This window comes from Ambystoma mexicanum, chromosome 3p (assembly GCF_040938575.1).
Source record: "Ambystoma mexicanum isolate Mex_15411 chromosome 3p, UKY_AmexF1_1, whole genome shotgun sequence".
In the NCBI taxonomy this organism is placed as follows: Eukaryota; Metazoa; Chordata; class Amphibia; order Caudata; family Ambystomatidae; genus Ambystoma; species Ambystoma mexicanum.
In genome coordinates this window covers 157,149,191-157,172,405 of record NC_090925.1, presented here as the reverse complement: position 1 = coordinate 157,172,405, position 23,215 = coordinate 157,149,191, and the positions used below count along the sequence as shown (strand labels likewise).

The 23,215-nt window shown below is 45.5% G+C and overlaps 1 protein-coding gene across 1 annotated transcript in view; it reads right to left on the bottom strand.

Annotated features, from left to right (window-relative positions):
- Nucleotides 1-23,215, bottom strand: part of LOC138580188 (alpha-2-macroglobulin-like) — a 450,387-nt gene that overhangs the window by 79,937 nt on the left and 347,235 nt on the right. Inside the window, exons 27-30 of the mRNA XM_069650526.1 lie at nt 15,407-15,481; nt 8,884-9,046; nt 5,533-5,762; nt 963-1,178 (exon numbers count right to left, since the gene is read on the bottom strand). Of these exons, the coding sequence (XP_069506627.1) occupies nt 963-1,178; nt 5,533-5,762; nt 8,884-9,046; nt 15,407-15,481 (684 nt within the window). The remainder of the gene's footprint in view (nt 1-962; nt 1,179-5,532; nt 5,763-8,883; nt 9,047-15,406; nt 15,482-23,215) is intronic.

Here is a 23,215-nt window from a genome sequence, read left to right as displayed (position 1 = left end):
ACTGCCTAATAGTGAAGTGCAGTCATGGTGCCTACTGCCTAATAGTGAAGTGCAGTTGTGGTGCCTACTGCCTAATAGTGAAGTGCAGTTGTGGTGCCTACTGCCTAATAGTGATATGCAGTTGTGGTGCCTACTGCCTAATAGTGATATGCAGTCGTGGTGCCTACTGCCTAATAGTGAAGTGCAGTCATGGTGCCTACTGCCTAATAGTGAAGTGCAGTCATGGTGCCTACTGCCTAATAGTGAAGTGCAGTCATGGTGCCTATACTGCCTAATAGTGAAGTGCAGTCATGGTGCCTACTGCCTAATAGTGAAGTGCAGTTGTGGTGCCTACTGCCTAATAGTGAAGTGCAGTTGTGGTGCCTACTGCCTAATAGTGATATGCAGTTGTGGTGCCTACTGCCTAATAGTGAAGTGCAGTCATGGTAGCCACAGCCCTTTGCTGGAGTCCTGTTTGTAATGCCTTTCCCAGCATGTTATCTTTAAATTCTGGTCACCTTAGACATGAGGGTACCCCAATTAGCTATTGACTCTGAAAGGCCAGAGTGGAAAGCGAGCTAGTAGCATGGGACGGAGTGGGTATTAGCTTTAGTGCCTCTCAAGAGGGTTTCTGACGTTCTCTTTATGCAAATCTGATACCAACATATTCCACCTGTCTTGTGAAGTTGCTGGCATTGAACTGCACACCAGTGGGTGGCCATCACCAGTCACCTGTGCAAAATGTTAAAATTCTGGCTGTGGTGGTGGTTCAAGCTTTCGACTGCTGGTTGGTTTAATTGCACCCTGGTCAAAAGGACTATCAGAGGTAACAAACTGAAATGCCCAATCTAGTCCCTCGGTACTGGCAGGTCCCCCATGGCACTGCTTCCCCGTAGCTTAATTACAGACCTGCATTCTGGGTCACCCTTACGCCCATGCTCCACCCCACTCTCCATTACTGTGGCATACCAGGGTGAACCCACCTGTGCGTAGACGCATCCGTTGCCCTGCACCTCTGCAATGTACTCTCCCGGAACATGCGGCAGTTTGGCTTTCTGGAGAAGGAGCCGGTTGCCATCGTCCACGTGGAACTGTGTCTCGACCTTGGCTTCACAGCACACCGTCACAGCACTCGCCCCATTCTTCACAAAGGTGGCTTCGCCGTAGACCGCCATTCCTTGGAAGGCCACGCATGTGTCCTGGTTTAGAGCAGTGAAGGGGGGAAGAGGAAGCAGAGATGGTTAACACATAGCATGGGCGCAATTATTTTTTGGAACTGGGTGCAGTAAAAGACACGCAATAACAGAAGTGTCTGCGCAAGTGTTTTTTTAATTAAATCAGATTTTATGTACATTTGACGTCTGTCCCATACAGTACATTAATATTTTTAAATGTTTAGTAAAGTTGAAAAAATATTTCTCACAGTACTTTTCCTCCCTTCACTAGTATTTAATGGAGCAAAGCCCACATTATTGCCCTGCACTGTCCCCTTCATTGCCCTTTAATGTATCCTACTGCCATATTATTTTGCTTTTTTCTTGGTGTTTTTAATTTGTATGCCCTTTTTCTTTTGACTATTTACTAAATTCCGATTATGTTTATTTATTTATTTATTTGGTTTATTGCAGCCAGTTTTGGCTTTTTATACATCAAATTATGTATTCTTATAGATTGAGGGATCAGTCATTATCGTGGGATAATGACCCGCTACCAAGTTATGGCCCATGGCAAAGCCAAGGGCCATAGGTTTGGTAAGGGTCATTATCCCAAGTGATAATGACCCTTCCCGAGGTATATAATGCTACTAGCAAACAGTGCTAGTAGCAATACATGTTTTCAAGTTTAGGTGGTGAAGTGAAAAACGTTATTTTAATACTGGGTAAAGTAAATAGGCAACTGAGTTAGTAAATTAAACATGGTTTTATTTTGTAATATTGAAATAACAGATGATCTCATGAATTAAGTATTTTAATCACACACTTTGTTGACCTGAAACAGGTTTAACACAAGCATACATTGGGTGTTGTTTAATAGTAAACAGTTTTTCTATGAGAAGCAGAAAGCATTTTCCCATGTTTTAGTTTTCTCTTTTGTGTGTTAAATAGGATGTTGCATAAACAAAGGTCTTCTCATGGAGGGATGTCTTGGTGAAAGAAACCGTGCCTGGCAATTGCGTTGTTGTTTCCCTGTCTGCTTTTGAAAACCGAATGTTCAGATCGCAGTAAATAGCAATAGTTATCGACTGCACTCTAAACATTCTGGTTGGCTGGGATGAGGTCAATACAGCTCTCCATGTACCTACATCTTAGTTCATGTACATATAGTCAGTACATATTTCTTAAAACATGTCGCTATTAATATCATGTAATTAAAAATCAAACGATCAAGAGTAAAATCCAAATATCTTATTTGAAAATATTTCTTAAAAAGTTAAAATATCGCAGGAATTGCTTAAAAGCACAGCAACATTTAGTTATGTGATTTATATATACTTTTCACTATAAAAACATTTACTGCTGGATTACGAGTGGGGGGGAGGCGGTGTTAATCCTCCTTTCTGCATTGGGATTTTGGCAGAGTTACCGCAAGCATTATACCGCTGTGGTAAATCTGCCAATATTTGCAGTTAAAGTAGAGGATTGACCTCCAGCTAAGTGCTCCACTTCAACTCCACACGCTTAGAGCAGCTGTGCTGGGGGGAGGGGAATAGAGTAATTCTGTCACCAGCATTTTACCACCCTTGTTTCCTGGACCGGCGAGCTTGTAATGAGTCCCACTGGCCCTCCCTTTCTAAAAATGTGTAAATTGCATGAAGGAGGCTGCAGCAAATGTACTGCACTGCCCTCTGTGCAATTTTGAGTTTCAGAGAGGTCACAAACATTTGGGCTGACCTGGGGTTATGTGTCACTTTACTCCAAATTCCAAAAGGATTTGTAAACTCCTCCCACCATGCAAATGGACGGAGGCCTTCATATGAGTTCCTTTTATGCCGCCATCTTTTAGAATGCGCTCAAATGTAGCACAGTTCTTAGGTCTCGTGCGATTTCCTGAGCCTCAGAATCAGAGGCTGGCATAAATGCATTTTTGTTTGCAGGTGGAAAGTAGAGGCAAAAATATGAACCCCATTCAGTGGACCTTCTACACCTGCAAAAAGGGGAACATCCCCCAGTGTGTTCAATTAGGTGTAAAGCCAGGGGACCACGTATGGACTTATTAACATTTCTGGCAATATTTCGGTATTAAATCTGCTTGAATATGCCAAATGGATTTATTGTTACCGCCACTTGGTCCTGCAGAATTACCATGGGATTATAAGTGGTGGTAGGTGGTGTCAGCCCCCATTTTTTGGAGTCCATAAGACTGATTGTGCTGTTTTCTGGCGGTAGGGCGGAGGACTCATGATTTCATATTCAGTGTCACAAAGCACTCAACTGCACTATTAGAACAGCTACCTTTGAAGTTGTGCTTTATTAGCAGGTCCAGCTGAAGATGTGTTGTGGCTTGTGGGGGCCAATTTCCACTTGATAGTTGGGGGCCCCCCTTGCCTAGAGTGGAAAACATTCAGAGGCACCCATGGGGGGCACATATTATAATGACGGCACATATAGCCAGGAAATAATAGCTGCTGATTTCAAAGAGACGGAGAGTCTTCCAGGAGCTGAAACACTTAATGCCCACTGAAAAGCTATAAATCCTTCTTTGTCAGTAAGTGGCTGATGGGGAGGTGATAGAACCTCTGCATACCCCAAGGGAAGTGACTGGCTGTAGGGCTCCAGCAAACACAGCTTGTAAGGCACACATATAAAGCCCCAGAATGAAAGTCATATGAAAAGGAATATATTGCTGTCCTATAAGACTACTGCCTGGCAAAATGTGAGCAGTTTGTGGGGGCCCCTCCTAAGGCTCGGGCCCCTTTCAACTGAAAACAATGAGAGGCAGACACGCTGTCACGGTTTCTTACATGGAGCTAATGTTGGATACTAGGAGGGTTGGGAGTCTCGATGTGAAATATTAAGCCCCATCTGAAATCCAACTTCTGCTTGTTAACTGAACATTGCCCCTTCCATGGTCCGGGCAGCACCGTCTGTCAGAATGGCTTAATTCTTGCAGCTCGTCCTACTTATCTTTGAAGGTTCCATTTTCTGGTATCAAGGGGCGTCATTTTAAATTTGCCGGTCCGGAAATAATGTGCCAGGAATTCCATTGGCTGGCATATTTCAGTTCCGGCAAACTACAAGTTTGCCAGTGGGGGTTACCCAATTTACCTCCAGCCAAGAGCTGGAGGTAACTCAGGCCCCCATTAGCAAAAAACAGCCAGTATTACCGGCACCAGTATTACTGGTGCAGGTAATACTCTCAATCACCACATGGAGTCCTTTGGAATGAGTGTTTACCTATTCTTGCTGGCAACTCTAATATGCTGGTAATTCTGGCATTTCAGGCACAGAGAGGTTAATTTGTCGGTATTCCGCTGGAATTACCAGGGGGATACTGGCAAACCTCTAATGAGGGCCAATCTCATGCACTCCAAGGATGATTCAATTACTGTGTAAAGAGGATCCTTACTTGGATTTCAATGGCGGTAAGGTAATATTACCAATTCAGATGGATGTGTGCATGTATTCACAGTTGCCACCAGAAGGACACAAGAGGGCTTCTGTAAAACCTACAGGATAATCATCCAAGTGACACAACAGCCTCGCCGAGGACCAACATGCTTCTGGCGGACATTAGTGAGGCAGCTACATGTAAGCCTCTCTACATTTTTCACATGCATCACTGTGCTAATCCAAATGGCACAGCTGACGCTTGGGTGAGGCAGGAACCACAGCATAGTATGTTCAGATCAAAAGGAGTTTCTTGCTTAGCTCATTAGTCCAAGATCTCAAACTGCTTGATATTTGATCAAAAACGCTTATGAATCTGGCTGCTATCCCAATTTAGGAAAGAAAATGTTCTTAAAGGTATGATATGATAAATCATTTATAACACGCCTGTAAACAAGTGTTTCTAGGCGCGACAAGAGAGGGAAGACAGAGGGAGGACAAGACAAAAGATCTTACTAGGCCAAGTGTCATTGTGCCACAGCTCCCTAGTCATCCAGAAAGGATAGTCTTCCCAGACAGGCAACTCGTTAAACCCACCTGCCAACTCCATTTGAAGAATTTAGTTGAAGAATTAGGTGCAGCATTTTCTCCTGGATCCCACCATTCAAAAGAGCTTTGGATCCTTCTTTGAAGGGGCACGAATTTGGGCACATGGATTTCTATTTCCCTATAGTATTGTTACAGCACTGTAAAATGAAAGCTTGTAGAAAGCATGGATTGTAGCAGGAGTCCTGAGGCCCTCTCCGTCTGCTGGGGAATACTGGGAAAGTTTAAGAAGCTGGAGAGTACGCAATGGTGGAGTGAATAGCAGATGTGACGTAGCAAGAAGAGTCGATTGAGAAACCCCTGTGAAGGCAGCTCATACACAGTTTGACTCTGTTATGGTGGTTGATAGTGGGTGGCAGGGATCCACACATACACACACAGACTTACACTTCACACCCACCTGCGTGGACCGGAAACCTCCCTGGGCGTTCTGCTGCTTTGACATCCATCTCACAATCTGAGAAGACTCTTTCAGATCCTCCTTGGAGACGGGATGCTTGGAGAGGCGAGCCAGCAGGACGTAGCCTGTCATTTCAACCTCAGCGGAGGGAGCGCGTGTGTGGAACCGGAAGGAGGGTAATGGCTCCTCGTCTTTGGTATCCTTAATGCGTTCCCAGTGTTTGAACCCATCTTAAGGAAAGAAAAGAGATGCATCCCTCAGAAAGCTTCGAGTCTGATTTATCTTAGTGGAGAAAGCTGGCACTCTGGGGGTTTGCCTATGGTGTGGCCAGGCTCTTCCTCTGATCACAGGAGGCAGGCAATTCAGAGAACAGACAAGTATTAGGTGGGCACATGAATACTGTGCACCCGTAGAGGGACTCCCACAAAGGGAGGCCAAGCTTTAAAGGACATTGTTCTGAAGTCCCTGGCCAAATACCAGTGAGAAAGGCCAATGTATAAACAGGGATACATATGAATTCTTCTGGGATGTGTACATGGGGCCATCCGTGCTCTGCTGACAGCTATTGTTCTCCTAAATCTAATACTTCAATGTCCATTGCTAACACTTTAGAAGAGAGCGCAGGAACCAGAAGGAGAACATTAAGTAGGAAAAACAGCTGGAGAAATAGACTTCAACATGGGAGAGAAGAAGATGGAATAGGCAGAACAGACTGAGGAAGGGCAAACAAGGAGACACACAAAAGAGCTGAACAGAGGGAGGGAGCCTGAAGAAATGGAAATCACAGGAATAAGAGCACAGCATGTAAAGGTGAACTGCATACATGTGCAGGGCACAAAGGTATTAGGACAACATATGGAAGAAGGGACCAGAACAAGGAACGAGAACTAGAGAAAATGTTTGAAAAGAGAGACAATGAAAGTGAAGAACTATAATGATCGGCATGATTAACAGCGAATAGGGAAAACGGATGGTGCCTGCACGGTGGTCAGTCAAAATCTAGAAAAAAAAAGTCGAATAACAATAATGTCGATAAATAAATCTCGGAAAAAATAAGTCGAATTCCCTTTTTTTAATTATATATTTGTTTTGGGGTCCGGGAATAAAAAAAAATGGGTAAAACAAAAAAAATAAAAAAGGGGGGTTGGGGGGAACCCCCCCATTTCGAATGAAAAACGTCATAAAAAAAATTCGTTTTTTTTTTCGACATTTTGTCATTCGACTTTTTTACATTCGACTTTTTCACTATAAACCTGCCTGCACAACAGGCAAGACGAAGAGGAAAGGAAGAAACTAAAGAAATCGGAAAACCAGGAAAATGCAAATAGAGAAAAATACTCTTCAAAGACAACGTATTAAAATAAGACTGGAGGCAATAAGGACAGGAAGCAGGAGGGGAACCAAGTACTTTGCTGAACCCGATTGATAGGAATAAAGATGAGAGCACCAAGAATTAGACCCAGGGGAAAAAGTGTCAGTCAAGACAGAACCGGGAAATCCCACAACAGGAGTGAAGGGTGGCACCCTTGCCACCCTCACGCCCAACCTGTCTCTCACTCCCTTGCCTCTTACGGCTTCTCACCCTCCTTCTTCCTCTCTCTCCTCCTCCCCTGTCACATCTAAAGAAGTAACCAGGGTTGTCTGCTCCATGAAGGTCTCTTCCAAACAGGTTTCCCCTTGATCCTCAGGAACCATCAAGGACACCATTGGCTTGCTTGCCCCTGTACTCGCTGATCTCTGCAACCACTCTTTCACCACTGGATTCTTCCCATCCTCCCTTTAGCACTCCATTGTGTGCCCCCTCCACAAAAAACCTTCAGCAGACCCTACCTGTCCAGCCAACTACCACCCTATTTCGATCACCGCCTTCCTTGGGAAGCTGCTGGAGAAGCTGGCCTTTCCACAACTTCACACACTGAACTTGCTGGTGGTCTCCACAACCCTCAATCTGTATTCCGAGAATCCAACGTTCGTCCTAAGTCATTTTGGGCACCTTCTCCTCACCTACCTCCTTCTCTACCTGTGGTGTGCCCCAGGGCACAAACCTCTCCCACTGGCTCCTCAACACTTAACCTTTTCAGCTGGCACTCCTCATTTCCTCCTTCTCCGCCAACTTCCAGTGCTACGCAGATGACACACAACCCTTTTTCAAACTTCCTGCTAACCCACTTGAATCTGCCATCATCCCAGACAGTCTATCTGCCATCTAGTCCTGGTGTACTTCCAATGATCTCTGCCTCAATGCCAGCAAGACCGAGATCATTCCTATTGCGACCCCAGCTTCCTCTTTTTTCCCTTCTTGCAATCCCCTATGGGCTCTCCCCCTGCTCCTTCATCTGAAGCCAGAAACGTGGACTTTGGAGGCATCTTCGACTCCTCTCTCTCTTTCCTCCCTCACAGTCAGTACATTGCCAAGAAGTCCCACTTTAGTCTCTTCCTTCTCAAAGGAATTCTCCGTTTTCTCACTTTCCCCGAGAAGCTCAATGTTACCAGTGCCCTGGTTCTCTCTAGGCTTAACTACTGCAATAGCCTTCTCCTGAATCTACATTCTTCCAATTTACAACCCCTCCAGCTAATCCGGAATAGGGAAGCAAGACTTATCCATGGCCTTAAGCACAGGGACTGCATCTCTCCTGCCCTAAAAACTCTTCACTGGCTCCGGATTACAGCACAGATTAAATTCAAATCCCTCTGCATCATCCACAAGGCTCTCTGGGGTCTGGGACCACGCAATCTGCAACTTTATCTTATTAAATACTCTCCCTCTAGACCTCTATGGTCCTCTGGCACCAACTCTCTGTGTGTAAAGCGGTTTGCTAAACAGAGGGCCGGAGGCCGATCCCTTTCCTCAGCTGGCTACCTCTTATGGAACAGCCTGCCCCTTCCTCTTCATCTTGAGCAGGACTTCATTAAATTTCACAAGCTCCTCAAGACCTTCATCTTCACCTCCTCCTTCCCTCCTCCCTCTAATCTCACAGTCACTATGTCTCGATTCGGGGATCTGGCCTCCCACACCCAATCGCCCCAGCCTCTGCCTACCTTGTAGCACTTGCCTCGGCAGCCACCGGCCTCCATCTTGTAGGGTTGCACTTTCTACCGAATGCGGCTCAAGTCCGCGTAGCACTTACCATACTATGCACTTCATCTGCTGCTCTCCCACGAGGACAGACATTCCAGCATTTACCCCCACCTCCACTTCCCCTCTTCTTGCTGCACTTGCACAATGTGAATACTCACAAGGCATTGCAGGTTCATCTTTATCTTCCACTGTGTTCATTGTTTAAAGAATGGCTCAGCACATCAGCCCAGCAGATGTGAGGAGCCGGTTCCTATGCACTACCTTCCACTTACCCTTCTTGATAGCAACCTCATCCAGTGACTTCAGCAGCTCCGCCCGCTTGTCATCCCTTCCAGCCAACGTGAATGCATAAGCCAGGATAGCCTTGGTGTAGACATTGGACGTGTCCTTGAAGGCTGTGTCCAGACAGAACAAGGCGTTGCGCACTACCGGGTGCTAGAAGAAAGAAGAAGAGGGTTCTGAGCTGGCAGAGGTCAGGGCAAGGCACATCATCAAATATCGGAAATCTGGGGAATCTCATTCGTCTGAATTAAAAGCGGGTCACAAGTACGGTATTTAATATCCTCCAAGGAACACTGAACATGTAGTGCTTATGTAGCCCATAACAATGCAATGGGTATCGAAGCGATGTAGAGTCAGCTAAAAGCAGTAGATTAGAAGGATAAGGAAGGAGTTCAAAACAAATGTGTCTTCGAACTCTTGTAAAAAAGTGAGAAGCTTCTCTGCCTATCAGGGGTGTTGCTAGGTCTGCAAAAGACCAGGGGCTACGCTCATGTCAGAAGTGTCGGGACTGGGGGCTAGCTAGCCTTTTGTTTGTAGCTCCTGAGATTCTATCCGGGGCAACAACCAAAAGATCAGGGGCTATAGCCCCCTTAGCACCCCCCTAGCAACACCTCTGCTGCCTATGAATATCCTCCCGGAGTGAATTCCACAGCATTGGAGCCTGAACTTAGAAAGAGCGTCCCATCGCTATTTCTTCCTATATGATGGTACAGACACCAGACCTTTTGTCTAGATCCGAGTGTCCTTTGTGAAACAGACCAGAGCACTTTATTTTGCAGGTGCTCAGGTGGTGGCGCATAAAGAGCCCTATGGGTTGGCCTGAGGGTTTAGAATATAACATGATCCTTCCCTAGTAACCAGTGCAGCTTACGCAGGATAGAGAAGTATGGCCTCGCCAAGGGGTATTAGGGACTATTGTGGCAGCTGTGTTCTGTAACTCTGGAATACGGGCCATTATGCTTTTATTTGCACCTAGTAAATGAAGATTGCAGTAATCAGTCTCTGTGGCAAGGATTGCGAGAGTTGTGGTTTGCGCATGTGGCGTCTGTCATGAAAGGCCAATCTAGTTTTCATACCATAAGATAATAATTTGATTAACTGATAAGTGCATTCATTTGGGTGCTCCTGGAAACCAAAGCATTAAGCATATCCCCCAGGGTACGTATGCACTGTCCCTCATTGCGAGTATTTCGGATCACGGAAAAAAGTGGTGGTAATGGAATTATCATCATTGTTCCCACGCCAACAAATCCTGAGTTCGGGCTTGAAGGGGAGGATTTACATTCAGCAAAATGCTGGAGGTAAATCCTCCTCCTTAACACCTAAACATCATTCGCACCCGGCAAAGAGCGCTCAGCCACAATCACTACCCGCTGTCCCAGCCACTGAAGACCCTTCCCGGGGTGGCTTTTTTTTCCTCTTTTTTTGCATTGTGGTGAGGCACCAAAAACCTGCCACAATATCCTGTTTCCCCTCCCCACCCCCATCACTAACCTGCAGACCGGAGCATTGCACTGCGGTCCCGAGGTCCTCCCTCTGCTGGCCGCTTAGTCCCTTTTCCATATGCTGGTGGCCATCATTTTTTTCTTCATTTTGCATCGAAAGATCGGATGCAGCGAGGCCAATCTTCAGATGCAAAATTGTAAATGAAATTTGCACCCCGTAGAACCCCGGGAGGTGAATGGCTTTCACGCCAGGGCTGGTGGGCGGACACAGCCTTTAACAGCCCACAGCCCGAGCTGAGTCCCTTGCTTTGCTTCGGCCTGCAAAGCTCGGGCTTTCAGGCCATTAAAGGGTGTGTCCACCCGCCAGCCTGGGCGTGAAAGCCATAGTAACATCGGCTCTATGGACTTCAGAAAATGGGGATTTACACCCTCCTATCTCCACTTGTGAACCTGCGGTAAACCCTGAGGATCAAGTGGAGGTATTTGTAATTCTGTTTTGCTGTAGATTGATTCAGCCCTAATCAATTATAACCCATCCAAGTGCAATGCTTTTAAACAGGGTGTGAATGAGAGCGAGGTTGTTTCCACACTATCACTCAACCTGAATATTATTTGTTTAATATCTGCACAGTTGCTCAATAAAATGCTGCCGCGTGTCAGCAGTTCACGTAGAGGCTTAATGAAATGATACATATTGAGTAGGAGCTATACATGGACCTTGTGATACCCCACCCCTCATTCCTGACAAGTGCAAACTGATTCAAAAGAATTGATTTCAACTGGTGGGTTTCTGTCATGTAAGAGGGATTTAATGAAATGTTTCAAAACAGAGTCACAGCCAGTCCAGCAAAAGAGTGTGATCCACTGTGTCGAAAGCAGCGACTCGATACAGGATCAAAAGTTCATTGGATCCATGCATCTCAATAAACAGGGTAAGATATCTCTTGGATGAAGGATTGCGCTCTCAGTACCACTGGACAGTGAGAAATAGGACGGTTTATGTGTGTATGTTTATGTTTATGGATTTGTAAAGCGCACCAGGTACCCTGAGGCTTAAGGGCGCAAACATACATACACTGAACTGGACAGACCACATATAAGAGGGAGAAGCAGATAATCGCATGGACAAAAGAATAATCTTGAGAGACTTTCCGGAAATTCGTGAGGCTGGAGGGACTTAAGAGAAGTGTACTGTCTTAAGCTTTTTCTTAAAGACCTCGGTGGATGATATGACTCTTAGTGAGGGCATTAAGGCATTCCATGCCTGGGGGGGCAGCTAAAGCAAAGGCAGCATCCCTTTTCTTCTTGGTCTTCCATCGAGTGATGGTAATCTCTGACCCACAGATGCTCTTCAGACAAGCTTTGCAATTGAGAAGATGGGACCCTTTTCTATACTTTGAGCAGAAACAAGACAATTGACATTGACCTTTAGTTTAAGCACTGGAATTGATCATCACCCTCCTGAAACAAGCAATTGACAATAGCAGTAATTAAGGTTGCTAGTGCCACACTGAGCACATTCCTCAACTCCAGATAAGGGGCAAGTGTCACCCGAGCAATTAGTTGGGATCAATGTATGAATTGTTTGACAAATATTACGTTCATTTACAGGATGAAAAGAAACATTTGGGAAGTAAATATTCCTCTGGTTGGCCAGGGTGGGCCTCATTCCGGGTGTGGCAGTCAGGAAACAAGGGTTCCGTTAAGGTTACCGGACCACATCACTACAAGTCTGCCTGCAGGGGCCAGCACTGGTAGGCAGAGTTATCACGGAAGCACCGGCACGATTAACAACGGCGATGGTGCTTCCGCCTCAACACTCCTGTGGAGTCCTTCCACAGGAATAGGGAGTTACCAAATCCGCCACTTGAAGTCCCGCGCCACCGGAGCAGAAGAGCAGAGCCCAGAAGGCATGGGAGCCACCATTCATCATGAAGAACTGTGATCTCCCGGGTAACAGGGGTTATAGTGTATCCCCCCACAAGCGCCAAAGGCTTTATCCATTGCCCTAGTAACGTGAAATGCTTGCAAGAGCAGATTGTTTGCTCCATCCAGATTATGAGGTTTTAGATCTCTCAAGAGGGTGCAATTGCAGTAACTTCTAATTTTCCATGGAATGATATGGTTTACTAGCCCATGGAAGCTGAGGGCTACATTCCTTTCACTGAAACCCTGTGCTTCTGCTCCATCTACTGAGCAGAATTCTTTCTCATTTTACACAGAAGCACAGCGATTGCTCTCTAAAAAGAACATGGAGCTGATCGGCTTCTACAAGGGTAGAATATTTTGTTTTCTTCCACTGGATTATAGGAATGAATACCCTCCCAGAGGAGCATGAGGTTTATTCCCTCCACAGGAGCATTGGTCCTTGCCACCTTTCATAGGGCACAATATGGGCCTCATAACGGGTCTGGCGGAACCCTGCTGGTGCTACCGGTGGGTTGACTTCCCGGTGCCACCGGCTCATTACGAGTCCAGTGGCCCAGGAAGTCAGGCGCCGGCAAATTGTGTAGGTTTGGGGGCAAGGAAGCACCGGCACCGTTGCTAACGGTGCCGGTGCTTCCTTGAAGGGTTTGCCTACCGTGACTGCTGCGCCCGGCAGGGTCTAACCTGTCGGGCACAGCGGCCACAGCAGGCAAACACATAGGTTGTCAGTCCAGAAACAAGGGTGCCAGTGAGCTTGTTTCCAGACCGGCAAACCTAGAATGAGGCACAATGTTTTCTTGCCTTCCACAGGAGTGCAAGGCTGTATTTGTAAGGGTGTAGGACTTTATTGCCCTTGAGAGGATCACAATTCTTTAATTCCTCCCTCAGTGACAAAGGGTATTCTTACCTTACTCAGAACAACAGTGCCAGAGTCCCCTCTACAAGAGTACAGGGCTGCAGTCCCTCACACAGGAGGGTAGGGCCATATTCCCTCCTGCAAGAGCTGAGGGGTTTACTCCCTTCAACTGGAATGCAAGACCTTCATTCTTTCCTCACGGACGGACTGTATTATTTCATTGCACAGGGGTACAATGCCTTGTTCCCTTCTATAGGCTCATGAGTCTTTATTGCTTTTATATGCTCCTACAGGAGCACAGGAATGTATTTGTTTTATTTCCTTCGACATGAACACAATTCTTTACCTCCTCAGATGCAAGAATGTACTCTTACCTTTCAAAGTAGAACTGGGCAACATTCCCTACTACATGTGCAAGAGGCTTTAACTCCGCCCTCCTGGGCATAGTGTATTCTTACCTTCCACAGAACAATGGGGTCAGCTTCCCTTCCACAGGAGCACAAGGCTATCCCCCCTCAATGAGTGCAAGGAGTTCTCTCCCACAAGAGTGTGGGATTGGTCCTTCAAAAGGAGCTAAAGAGTTTCATCCTTTCCTCAGTGGCAGAGTGTATTCTTCCATTTCATAAGCGTACAGGGCCATGTTCCCTTCCCCAGAAGCATAAGGCTGTATTTACTTAATTCCCTCCCACAGATGTATTCCCATTTGCCATTCTACAGGAACAGAAGGCTTGAATTCCTTCCACACAGACACAGTGTATTGTTCCATCTCACAGGCGCACAGGGCTGTGTACCCTTCTACAGCCGCACAAGGTTGTATTCGCTTGATTCACTCCCATAGGTGACCAAGGATATATTCCCTTCGACAGCAACAAAGGGCTTTACATGCTCCTCTGAAGAAGGAATCATTCTTCCCTGTTACAGAAGTACAGGGCCATGTTCCCTTCTACAGGAACACAAGGTGTATTCCTTTTATCCCCTTAGACAGGACCACATAGGTTGTCCATTTTTGACCCTCCTACAGGAGCAAGAGACTTTCTCTTCTTGAGGGGCACAGTGCAACTTACTTTTCACAGGAGTATAGGGCCTGCTTCCTTTCTACAGTAAAACAAGGCTATATACCCTGTATTACTTCCCACAAGAGCACAGGGCTGTATTGCCTTCTAGAGGACCAGAAGGCTTTATACCAGCATCCTCCCACCCACACACGTGCACAGTGTATTCTTCCCTTTTACATGACTACAGGCTTCTTCCTCTTTTCCCTTCTAAAAGAATACAAGGCTTTGTTCCCTTTAGTCTCATGCCCAAAAGTGCAGTGTGAGGCTTTATTCCTCCCATAGGTGCACACGGCTGTATCCCCTTTATTCCCTGTACAAGAGCATGAGGCGTTATCCCCTTTGTTCCTTCTGGCAGGAGCACAGGGTGTTGACCCCTTTGGTCCCTCCCACATGATCAGTAATTATATCTCTGTATTCCCCTCCCACAGGTGCAGAGGACTTTATCCCCTTTGTTCCCCCCCACAGGAGCACAGGGCTTCCATCCCTTTGTTCTCTCCACAGGAGCATGAGGCGTTAGCCTTTATTCCCTCCAACAGGAGCACAGGGCTTTCGCCCCTTTGTTCCCACCTCAGGATCATGAGGTGTCATCCCTTTATTCCCCTCCCACAAGAGCACAGGGCTTTCACCGCTGTGTTCCCTCCCTCAGGATCATGAGGCATTATCCCTTTATTCCCCTCCAACAGAAGCACAGGGCTGTATCCCCTTTATTCCACCCGCCCCACTGGAGCACAGGGCTTCAATCCCTGTATTCCCCCCACAAAATCATGCAGCATGTTCCCTTTATTACCTCCCACAGGAGCACAGGTCTCTATGCCCTTTATTCCCTCCCACAGGAGCACATGGCTTTATCCCCTTTATTCCCTCCCACAGGAGCACAGGGCTGTATCCCCTTCATTCCCACCCACAGGAGTACAGGGCTGTATCCCTTGTATTCCCCATACACAGGAGCACAGGGCTCTAGCCCCTTTATTCCCTTCCATGGGAGCACAGGACTTTCTCCCCATTATTCCCTCCCAAAGGAGCACAGGGCTTTAACCCTTCCATAGTTTGCTGTGCTGGGCCTACTTTTCTTAATGTTCCATATGTCCTTGAACCAACCTTTGATAGTCAGAAGCTTTGCTTACTGTACCCCTAATCACATGTATAAGACATTCAGACCTGTGCAAGGTGTATCTCTCCACCCCAAAAGCAACTGTCCAGACACCATGACCCAGGCCAGGTCTCTACGTACCGTCGGAGGGAGATTTGCTTCCAATAGGCAGATGGTGATGTAAGCTGCAAGGGTCGTATCATCTTCAACACAACCCTGTGGATAAGAGAAGCAGAAGGAGACTTCAACCACGATGCAGCGCGTGCATGGAAACCTGTTTCTCTGGCCCCTCCCCTTTAAATGGAGACCCACAGGCACACAGATACACAACAGCTAAAAAATCCAACAATTCCAATGGATTTTTACTGAAAATGGCAACGCCTGTATATCACGCCTCTCTGGCATTCCTACAGGAAAGCTCAAATGCTCTGTGTTAATGGCAAACCATGCAGGAGAAAAACATAAAATGTGTCATTTTGTCTATTTATTTGTGCATGTGGTCAATACCAAACAGTACACAAAACAGATAAAAATCAGTTTAACAAATGTTAAGTCCCACATCCAAACCAATACATCATAAAAAACAGCAATGAAGATAAGCAAAGGTTTCTGTCGTCCACCCCAAACTCATCCGTCTGTAATTGAGCCACATTTGAAACCGAATGATTGAAAATATAATTTCTACAATCCGTGAGGTGAGGACACTCAATGGGCCTCATTATTAAGTTGGCGGATACGGTATGAATGGTGCCATTCATACCGTACCGCCGAATTACGAGTTCTGCTCGCAGATGCCTGACAGCTTGCCAAGTCTGACCAGGCGGGCTGTGCGACACCTGTGAGCAGAACTCGTGATTGCACCGGCACCGTTGTCAACGGTGCCCCCACCCCCATTCTGTCCTATGGGCAGAATGGGGATCAGGAGCCCGGCAATACCGCCACCCGCCAATGGGCAATTACTGGCCCATTCAACTCGTAATGGGTCGACTATTGCCCAATCGCGGGTGGTGGTGCCAGTAGCTAGTTTGGCAGTAGCCATGCCTGTAAAACAGGCACGGCTCGCCAAACTCGTAATGTGGCCCAATGAGTACATGCTTGAAAGTTATGACTGAGATTCAACTTTTACACAGACAAGAGTGTACGGTTTATGGTCTTTCCATCGATAAAAATGCATTGAAATGCAAATCCATCGATGGAAATGCATTGAATGCCATTCCATCAAAATGCTATCTTTTACATATAAAAGTGCATTTCCATCGAAACCAGTCCATCGAATATATATATGGGCAAGTTCAGAAGGACATGGGGCCTCATTATGAGTCCGGCGGTAACTGCGGCGGTAAAAAACGCCTGGTTACCGCCGGACTCGTATTACCATTCCGCCTCCGTGACTCCCGGAATTACCAGGGCATTACAGCCCCGGTGTCCCCGGGAGTCACGGAGGCGGAATGGTGTTAATCCCCATTCCCACTGAGTGCCATAGGACTCAGTGGGGATGGGGACCATGGAAACACCGGCACCATCTCGTGATGGTGCTGGTGTTTCCACGTCCGCCTGCAGGCGGGCGGTGTTCAACCTGCCAGGTCAGACCTGGCGGGAAGATCACCTTCCGCCTGCAGGGGTCGGGATCGGGCGGTCCGGAATTAACAGTGGCGGCGGGTTTACCGCCACTGTTAATTCTGGACCGCCCTACCCGTAATGAGGCCCATGGACTTTTAAATGTAAAAAAATGCATTTTGATACATTTATTTGTAACGTTAAAATGTTACATGGAGCTGTCCAGTGCTGAAATCTTGGATTTTGGCACTGGCCAGTTTCATGTAACATTGCATTTTTTTTTGTGGAGGGATCCCCCCAAACCACCCAACTCCCAAAACACACACCCTAACCCTAACCCAAATGAAACCCTAAGCCTAACCCTAACCCTCCCTTGCCCTACCCCTTACCTTAACCCTAATTCTAACCCATACCATACCCCTTACCCTAACCCTAATTCTAACCCTTGCCCTACACCCTACCCTAACCCTAAATCTAACTCTTACCCTACCCCTTACCCTAAATCTAAACAACCCCTTACACTAAGCCTAACCCTAAACCTTACCCTTGCCCTAACCCCTACCCTTGCCCTACCCCATACCCTAACCCTAATTTTAAATTACAAAAATCTATCGAATTGCCATCAAATTTTATTCAATGAAAATGCATTTTGTTGCAAAGTATTTTCGTTGAATAAAATTCGATGGAAAGGTCTTAGATGCCTTGGATTTTGATGAAAAGACCAGATGCCAGAGTGTACATGACTGCTCAGGCCTTCACGGGCCCCTTTAGCTTCAAGAGTCAGTAGGATGTTCCGTCAAAATCATATGAAGTCTCTTGCAACTAGTTTGACAGGACATTATTTAACATATGCCTGTATCAGGGCGAAAACATGAAAACATTGTACTTATTGCAAAAACAATTATTAGTTAGATTATCCTAATTTTTGCAGATCAAGCAGTTTTTGCAATTACAAGCAGATCTATTTCCTCATGTCATTCACTGGAATGGGTATATGTCCCTTGCAAACTCTTATGCTATCAAAATGTATCTTCGCCAATAACCCTACCTAGTGTTTAGAAAAGATAGTCTTAAGTCTATGAGTAACTGAGTAAATCTAATGTCCAATAAATCTTAAAGTAAAATTTGCAGCATCTAGACATAGGAATTGCGTAACAAGAAAGCTGACTCTGTTCAGTGCGGATGGCTACGGATTAAGGTAGATATAATGAATACATCCATATCAATCCTTCCATATTACCCATCCTCAGTTTATCTATTTATGAACACATTTCTCTACCATACAACATAGCCGGAATTCTCTTTTGCAGAGAAGCTTTTTTTTTTTTTTTTTAACATTACTTTATTTTGATTAGTAAAGGCAAGATTTTGGTTTTTATCCTACCATAGAACCGCCTATTATCCTGGATGGAATTGATTTGGAAACCTACATAATTGGAATGCTGTCTCACAACTGGGGGTTAATGGTGCAAATGCCTGGTAAAATAAAAATGTGTTAATTTCCTCAATAGCATAATATGAGTTTATTTTATCATTTCTGGGCAGAAGGTTAAGCCTGCGATGACTATTTAAAGCATTGAGACTCCATTGTGGACCAATTGGAATCAGATAGATAATCACAATATCATCTGCATATGTCAGCCTTAAACATATCATCTGCATATGTCAGCCGTAAACATATCATCTGCATATGTCAGCCTTAAACATATCATCTGCATATGTCAGCCGTAAACATATCATCTGCATATGTCAGCCTTAAACATATCATCTGCATATGTCAGCCGTAAACATTTGCTAGAACCTAACATCAAAGTTTGAAGCAAGTCCTAGTGTTGCGTCAATATCAGGCAACTAAAGATTAAAAAGAAGAGGAGCAAGGACGCAATCAGGCTTTACTCCTTCATTAAGCATAGTTTCAAGAGAGCAAGAGCCCAAGTTCCCTAATCTTAATCCATAAGTAGTTTCTGAGGGGAACAAGATAATAGGATTAATTCGGCCCACATGAATTCCTCCTTGTTTTGATTTGGATCATAATAATTTATTCTATTTAAGAGTCATTTTTAAAAAAAAAATGGTTCACAACATTTCTGAAATGCTATTTCTGATATTTGATGCCCACGGCCCCAGAGTCCCCAGACACCCCCATACCATTGGCATGAAGGAACTCCCTCTGCAAAACATACTTCCATGCGCACCTATATTCCCTTTTCTTGGCGCACATATTTGGAATAAATGCTGCATTTCCTGGTGTCTGAATAGGGAACAGGTGTCTCAAGTGCCTATCTTTGTTCACCTCAAGATCACATGATATTGTCAGCCCTTTTACGGTGTGTTTCTTAAGATTTCATCTGATCATTGAGTTTAACACAACATCATTTCCAAGGAGAGCTTCATTACATAGAAAGCAATCGTTTTTAACACTGTTTTCATTAACGAGCCCACGTTTTTGCAACCTAAATATTATTTTTTAATTAAATAACAGCACCATTGAGACTCAGAAAAACGCTAAAATATTTCTGATAAACTATGCCAACTTTTAAAATACTGATAAATACTTTCTGTGAAGGTTTTAACTGATGTCATTGTTAGAACACAAACTTCTTTTTTTATCGTTTTGTTTAAACTAATAAAAAGAAATACAATAGAAACACTGCTTTTGTAAATCTTTTTTTGTGTTTTTCATGCCCCTTTATTAAATGTAAGAAAGTCGAGGGGGAAGCAAAGGTCTCCATAGTAAGTCTCAGCGGGAGAAAATAGTTGATTTCCCAATTTAAAAAATCTCACAGAACAATTGGTCCTGCCCTCCTACATACACAGTATGGTTGGTCTGAGTGAGCGCATCCACTATGTCATGTCCAGCCGAGTCGACATACATGCAGATTTCTGAATGAGGAGACAACAAGGAACCCCTCTAGTGGTGTAAAAAAGCACCTCTTCACTACACCATGACCCAAATGAATACTGCTTGGCATCCTAGCTCGTAGTCTGCTGATTAATGGGTCTTCCAAGACATATACAAACAGATATACATCCCACTCTCAATATTCATGATTAAATCACAACTTCATGTAGCGCTTCATTCAGGAGTCTTACTGCTTCTAAGCACTGTAACAGGTGAAATTAATAGTCAGCACAATGGTGCCCAATTTTTGGAACGTGGACTTTGGTTATAGCATGTGCTGACACATTCAATATGTCTATTGAGAAGTGTTGATCCTCAAGTAGTGATCCCAGTTGCAATTCCTCTTGCCTGACTCTCGGTTTTTTGGGGGCCCATGTATTCACCCCACAGTGAAGGCACTCTTATACGGCTCTAGGGTTTCTGGTGCCTCATCTAGTCACCCCAAGGCTTTTTGTGTGCCTCATGTAGTGGTCCCAGTTGCAGGTCTTTTTGCATGGCTCTGAGTTTGTGGGTGCCTCATGTAGTGCCAGAACCTCCAGGTACCCCAAAGTGATTTTCTGTTATCTCATACTTTTCAAACATGCTGACATGTCGCTTGTCATTTGTTTGATTATCTTCCAGTTTTTTCTTTACATTCTGTTACATGTAGTTTTGTCCTCCACCCCCTAGCCCGCATGATACATCCAGGACTACAGGTGCAATACAATGTCTGCTGCTCTGCAGGAATACAGGGACACGTGGCGGTTTGTAAACACCTACTCAGCCACCCACTACTACTACACCAACAGTAAGCTCACTCGCGAAGGTGAAACAGGCAGAGCAGGAATATTACACCGCCTTACCCTCTTAGGGTAGCGCAGGCCTATGGCAGGCTGTACTCTTCAGTGGGGTTATGCTAGCCAGCAAGAAAGCACCCAAAACAACTATAGTACTGTGAAACTGAAAAATGAATAAAATATCCAATGAATTCCTATAAATAATACTTCAACTGCCATGGGTTCACCCTCACCCCCCAGTGCCAAGGCCTTTTTTAGTGATTTCGGTATTTCACCATTCAATGCCTTCTAACGTGTTCTCTTTCATTAACCCCTTAAGTGCCAAGGACGAGGTATCTCATCCTTGGCAACAGGGGGGCAATCCCAAGGACAAGATACCTCACCCTTGACACTTAAAGGCCCCCTGTAATGGACTGCGGAGAATATGCAGACTCTTGGTTGAAAGTGGCACACTAGGTATTAAGACAGGGCTATGTAGGCCGGTATCTTTACAGAGTGTTCAAGTTGAAGTATATTTGATTTAAGAGTTAAGGAGTAGGGTCTTAATTGGCAACAGGGCAAACAAAACCAGGCCAGGCAGACACAATCAATCTGTATACCTTTAAAATCTTTTCCTGGGGCCTCAACAGCATCGTGCCAGGCTTCTGCCTGTTTTCTAGAGGGTCGGCTCAGTGTTGAGACAATCCACCCGGTGTGATGGAAGGCAACGCAGATACACTTCGGCAAGTGGTAACTGACTTGACGCTCGGAAGAAACTTAGCAACAAGAGATGTGAAGATCCTCTTGGGTCGATGGTTTAACACGACGGTGATTAAACTGTGGCAACAAGCTGGTTGGGATTGGTCCAACCAGTTTGACAGCAAAAGCAGCTTTTCACCTCGGAGAAGCTGGAAAAAAGCAGGCAATTTCGAGTAGACACATGTACACAAGTGTTTCTAGGCACGACAAGACAAGGGAGGGAAGACAGAGGAAGAAGTGCAAGAACGAGAAGTGCAAGGGGAAAGGGAGTGGGGAGTGCAGGGGAGAGGGGAGAGGAAAACAGTGCAGCAATGCTCTGAGTAAGTGCAGCCAGGGCAGCGTGGCTCTGGGTAGTGCAAGGAGAACAAGGGACTGTAGGGCTACAGTTAAAACACCTAAGTGCATGGTATGCCCGGAGGCAGTGTAAGGGTGACTGATCAAGAAAGAGCCTGGTACCCAGTGAGACTCTGAGGGTAGCCAAGCAACCAGTCGGTACAGCAGACAGGTAGGTCAGCAGGGGGAGAGAGAGAAAGCAGAGGAGAAGAGGAACGTTTTTAGCTGCTTCTGGAACTTCAGGTGGCCCGGCTCAAGTTTGAGAGGGGCAACAATTGATCATCTAAAATGGAAGCACTTACACATATATACAATGCAGGTGCCAACCTTAAGGCTGTATTTATGTAAGGTTCCAATATAGCTTAACTTCAAAACTGCAATGTTCAGCAAGTGAGTCTGCATCACTGTTCTCATCTGAGCAGACCAAAGTGGTTTGAAAAATGTAGAATGTCAAAGACAGGTCTGTCTGTGTTGTGTCTTTTCATGGCTCATAATCAACTTGAGAGCAATCGAGTTGGCTCAAACGCCATATAAAGTGGTAAACAGAGCCCAACAATGCTTCTTTTGAACCTGGGTTGCTTTTGAAATCCATTCAGGGTCTCGAGGGAAATGCAAGTCATTCTTCTGCCCTTCCTAAACAGAAAGGATGCCAGAGGACACTTTCAGGAGTATACTTTCAGTAGGCAGAGGCCTAGAGGGCAGTGGTCCAGCAGCAGGCAGGGTTTCCAGCAGCAGGTCACACCAACTATTCTCTGGGAGTGGGTGGGGCATGTCTTACTTCTGGGCGATCCTTATGTTCACCCCAGTGGTGGGGGACTTTTGGCGAACTGATACCACTATAAGGTTTCAGGAAAAATCTTTCCCTCAGATGAGTCCAGAATGTATTCAAATAAGGGCCGGATTGGGGGTCAGCCTTGTATGTACTCATTTATTTCCATAGCAGATTGGTCCATTTTAACCCTGCTGTAAAGGGCAAACCTTTGCTGTTCCAGCATGAGTTTTGCCTTTTGATCTCAGCTTCCAGAGTGACTTGTGGATAGGAAGTGGGGAGGATGCAAGGAAGTGTGTGCGACTTAGGAATTACAAAGATGGTGGAACTCTTCTCCTAGGCGCAAATCCTTTCTTCAAATCAAACACTTTAAACATCCCCACTCCCTGTCTCCATTGGATGACAAATACCACTGTCATTCCCCTCCCTGGTGTGACATCCCCATTGTGCTGGGAGACTTCCCTTTGAAGCACTGACTCCCACCCAGTCCCCTATAGGAAGAGGAAATGTCCTATTCCTCTGTGAAAGATGTCAAGCCTTCCCAGCAGAGAACAAAGTGCAACCATATCCCTGCTCTTCCTTCTGTTATGGCAGGAATACCCACCCTCAGATGGAAATAAACAAGTGTGCCTGATATCTTGTGGTCTCACTGGAAATCACAAGTGTATCTTCTCAGAGGCTAGTATATCAAATCATATATAGCTATATATATATATATTACCAATCAATCTGCCACCAAGCCTTCGGGTTGTACAGTTATATTGTCGACTTCCTTGGACTCTTCCCCAGAATCAGTTATCACCTCTTCCTCCTTACCTGAAGTGCTGGTGTCAAGGTGCAACTTCGTAGAGTGTCTTCTCGAACGATAGTCCTTT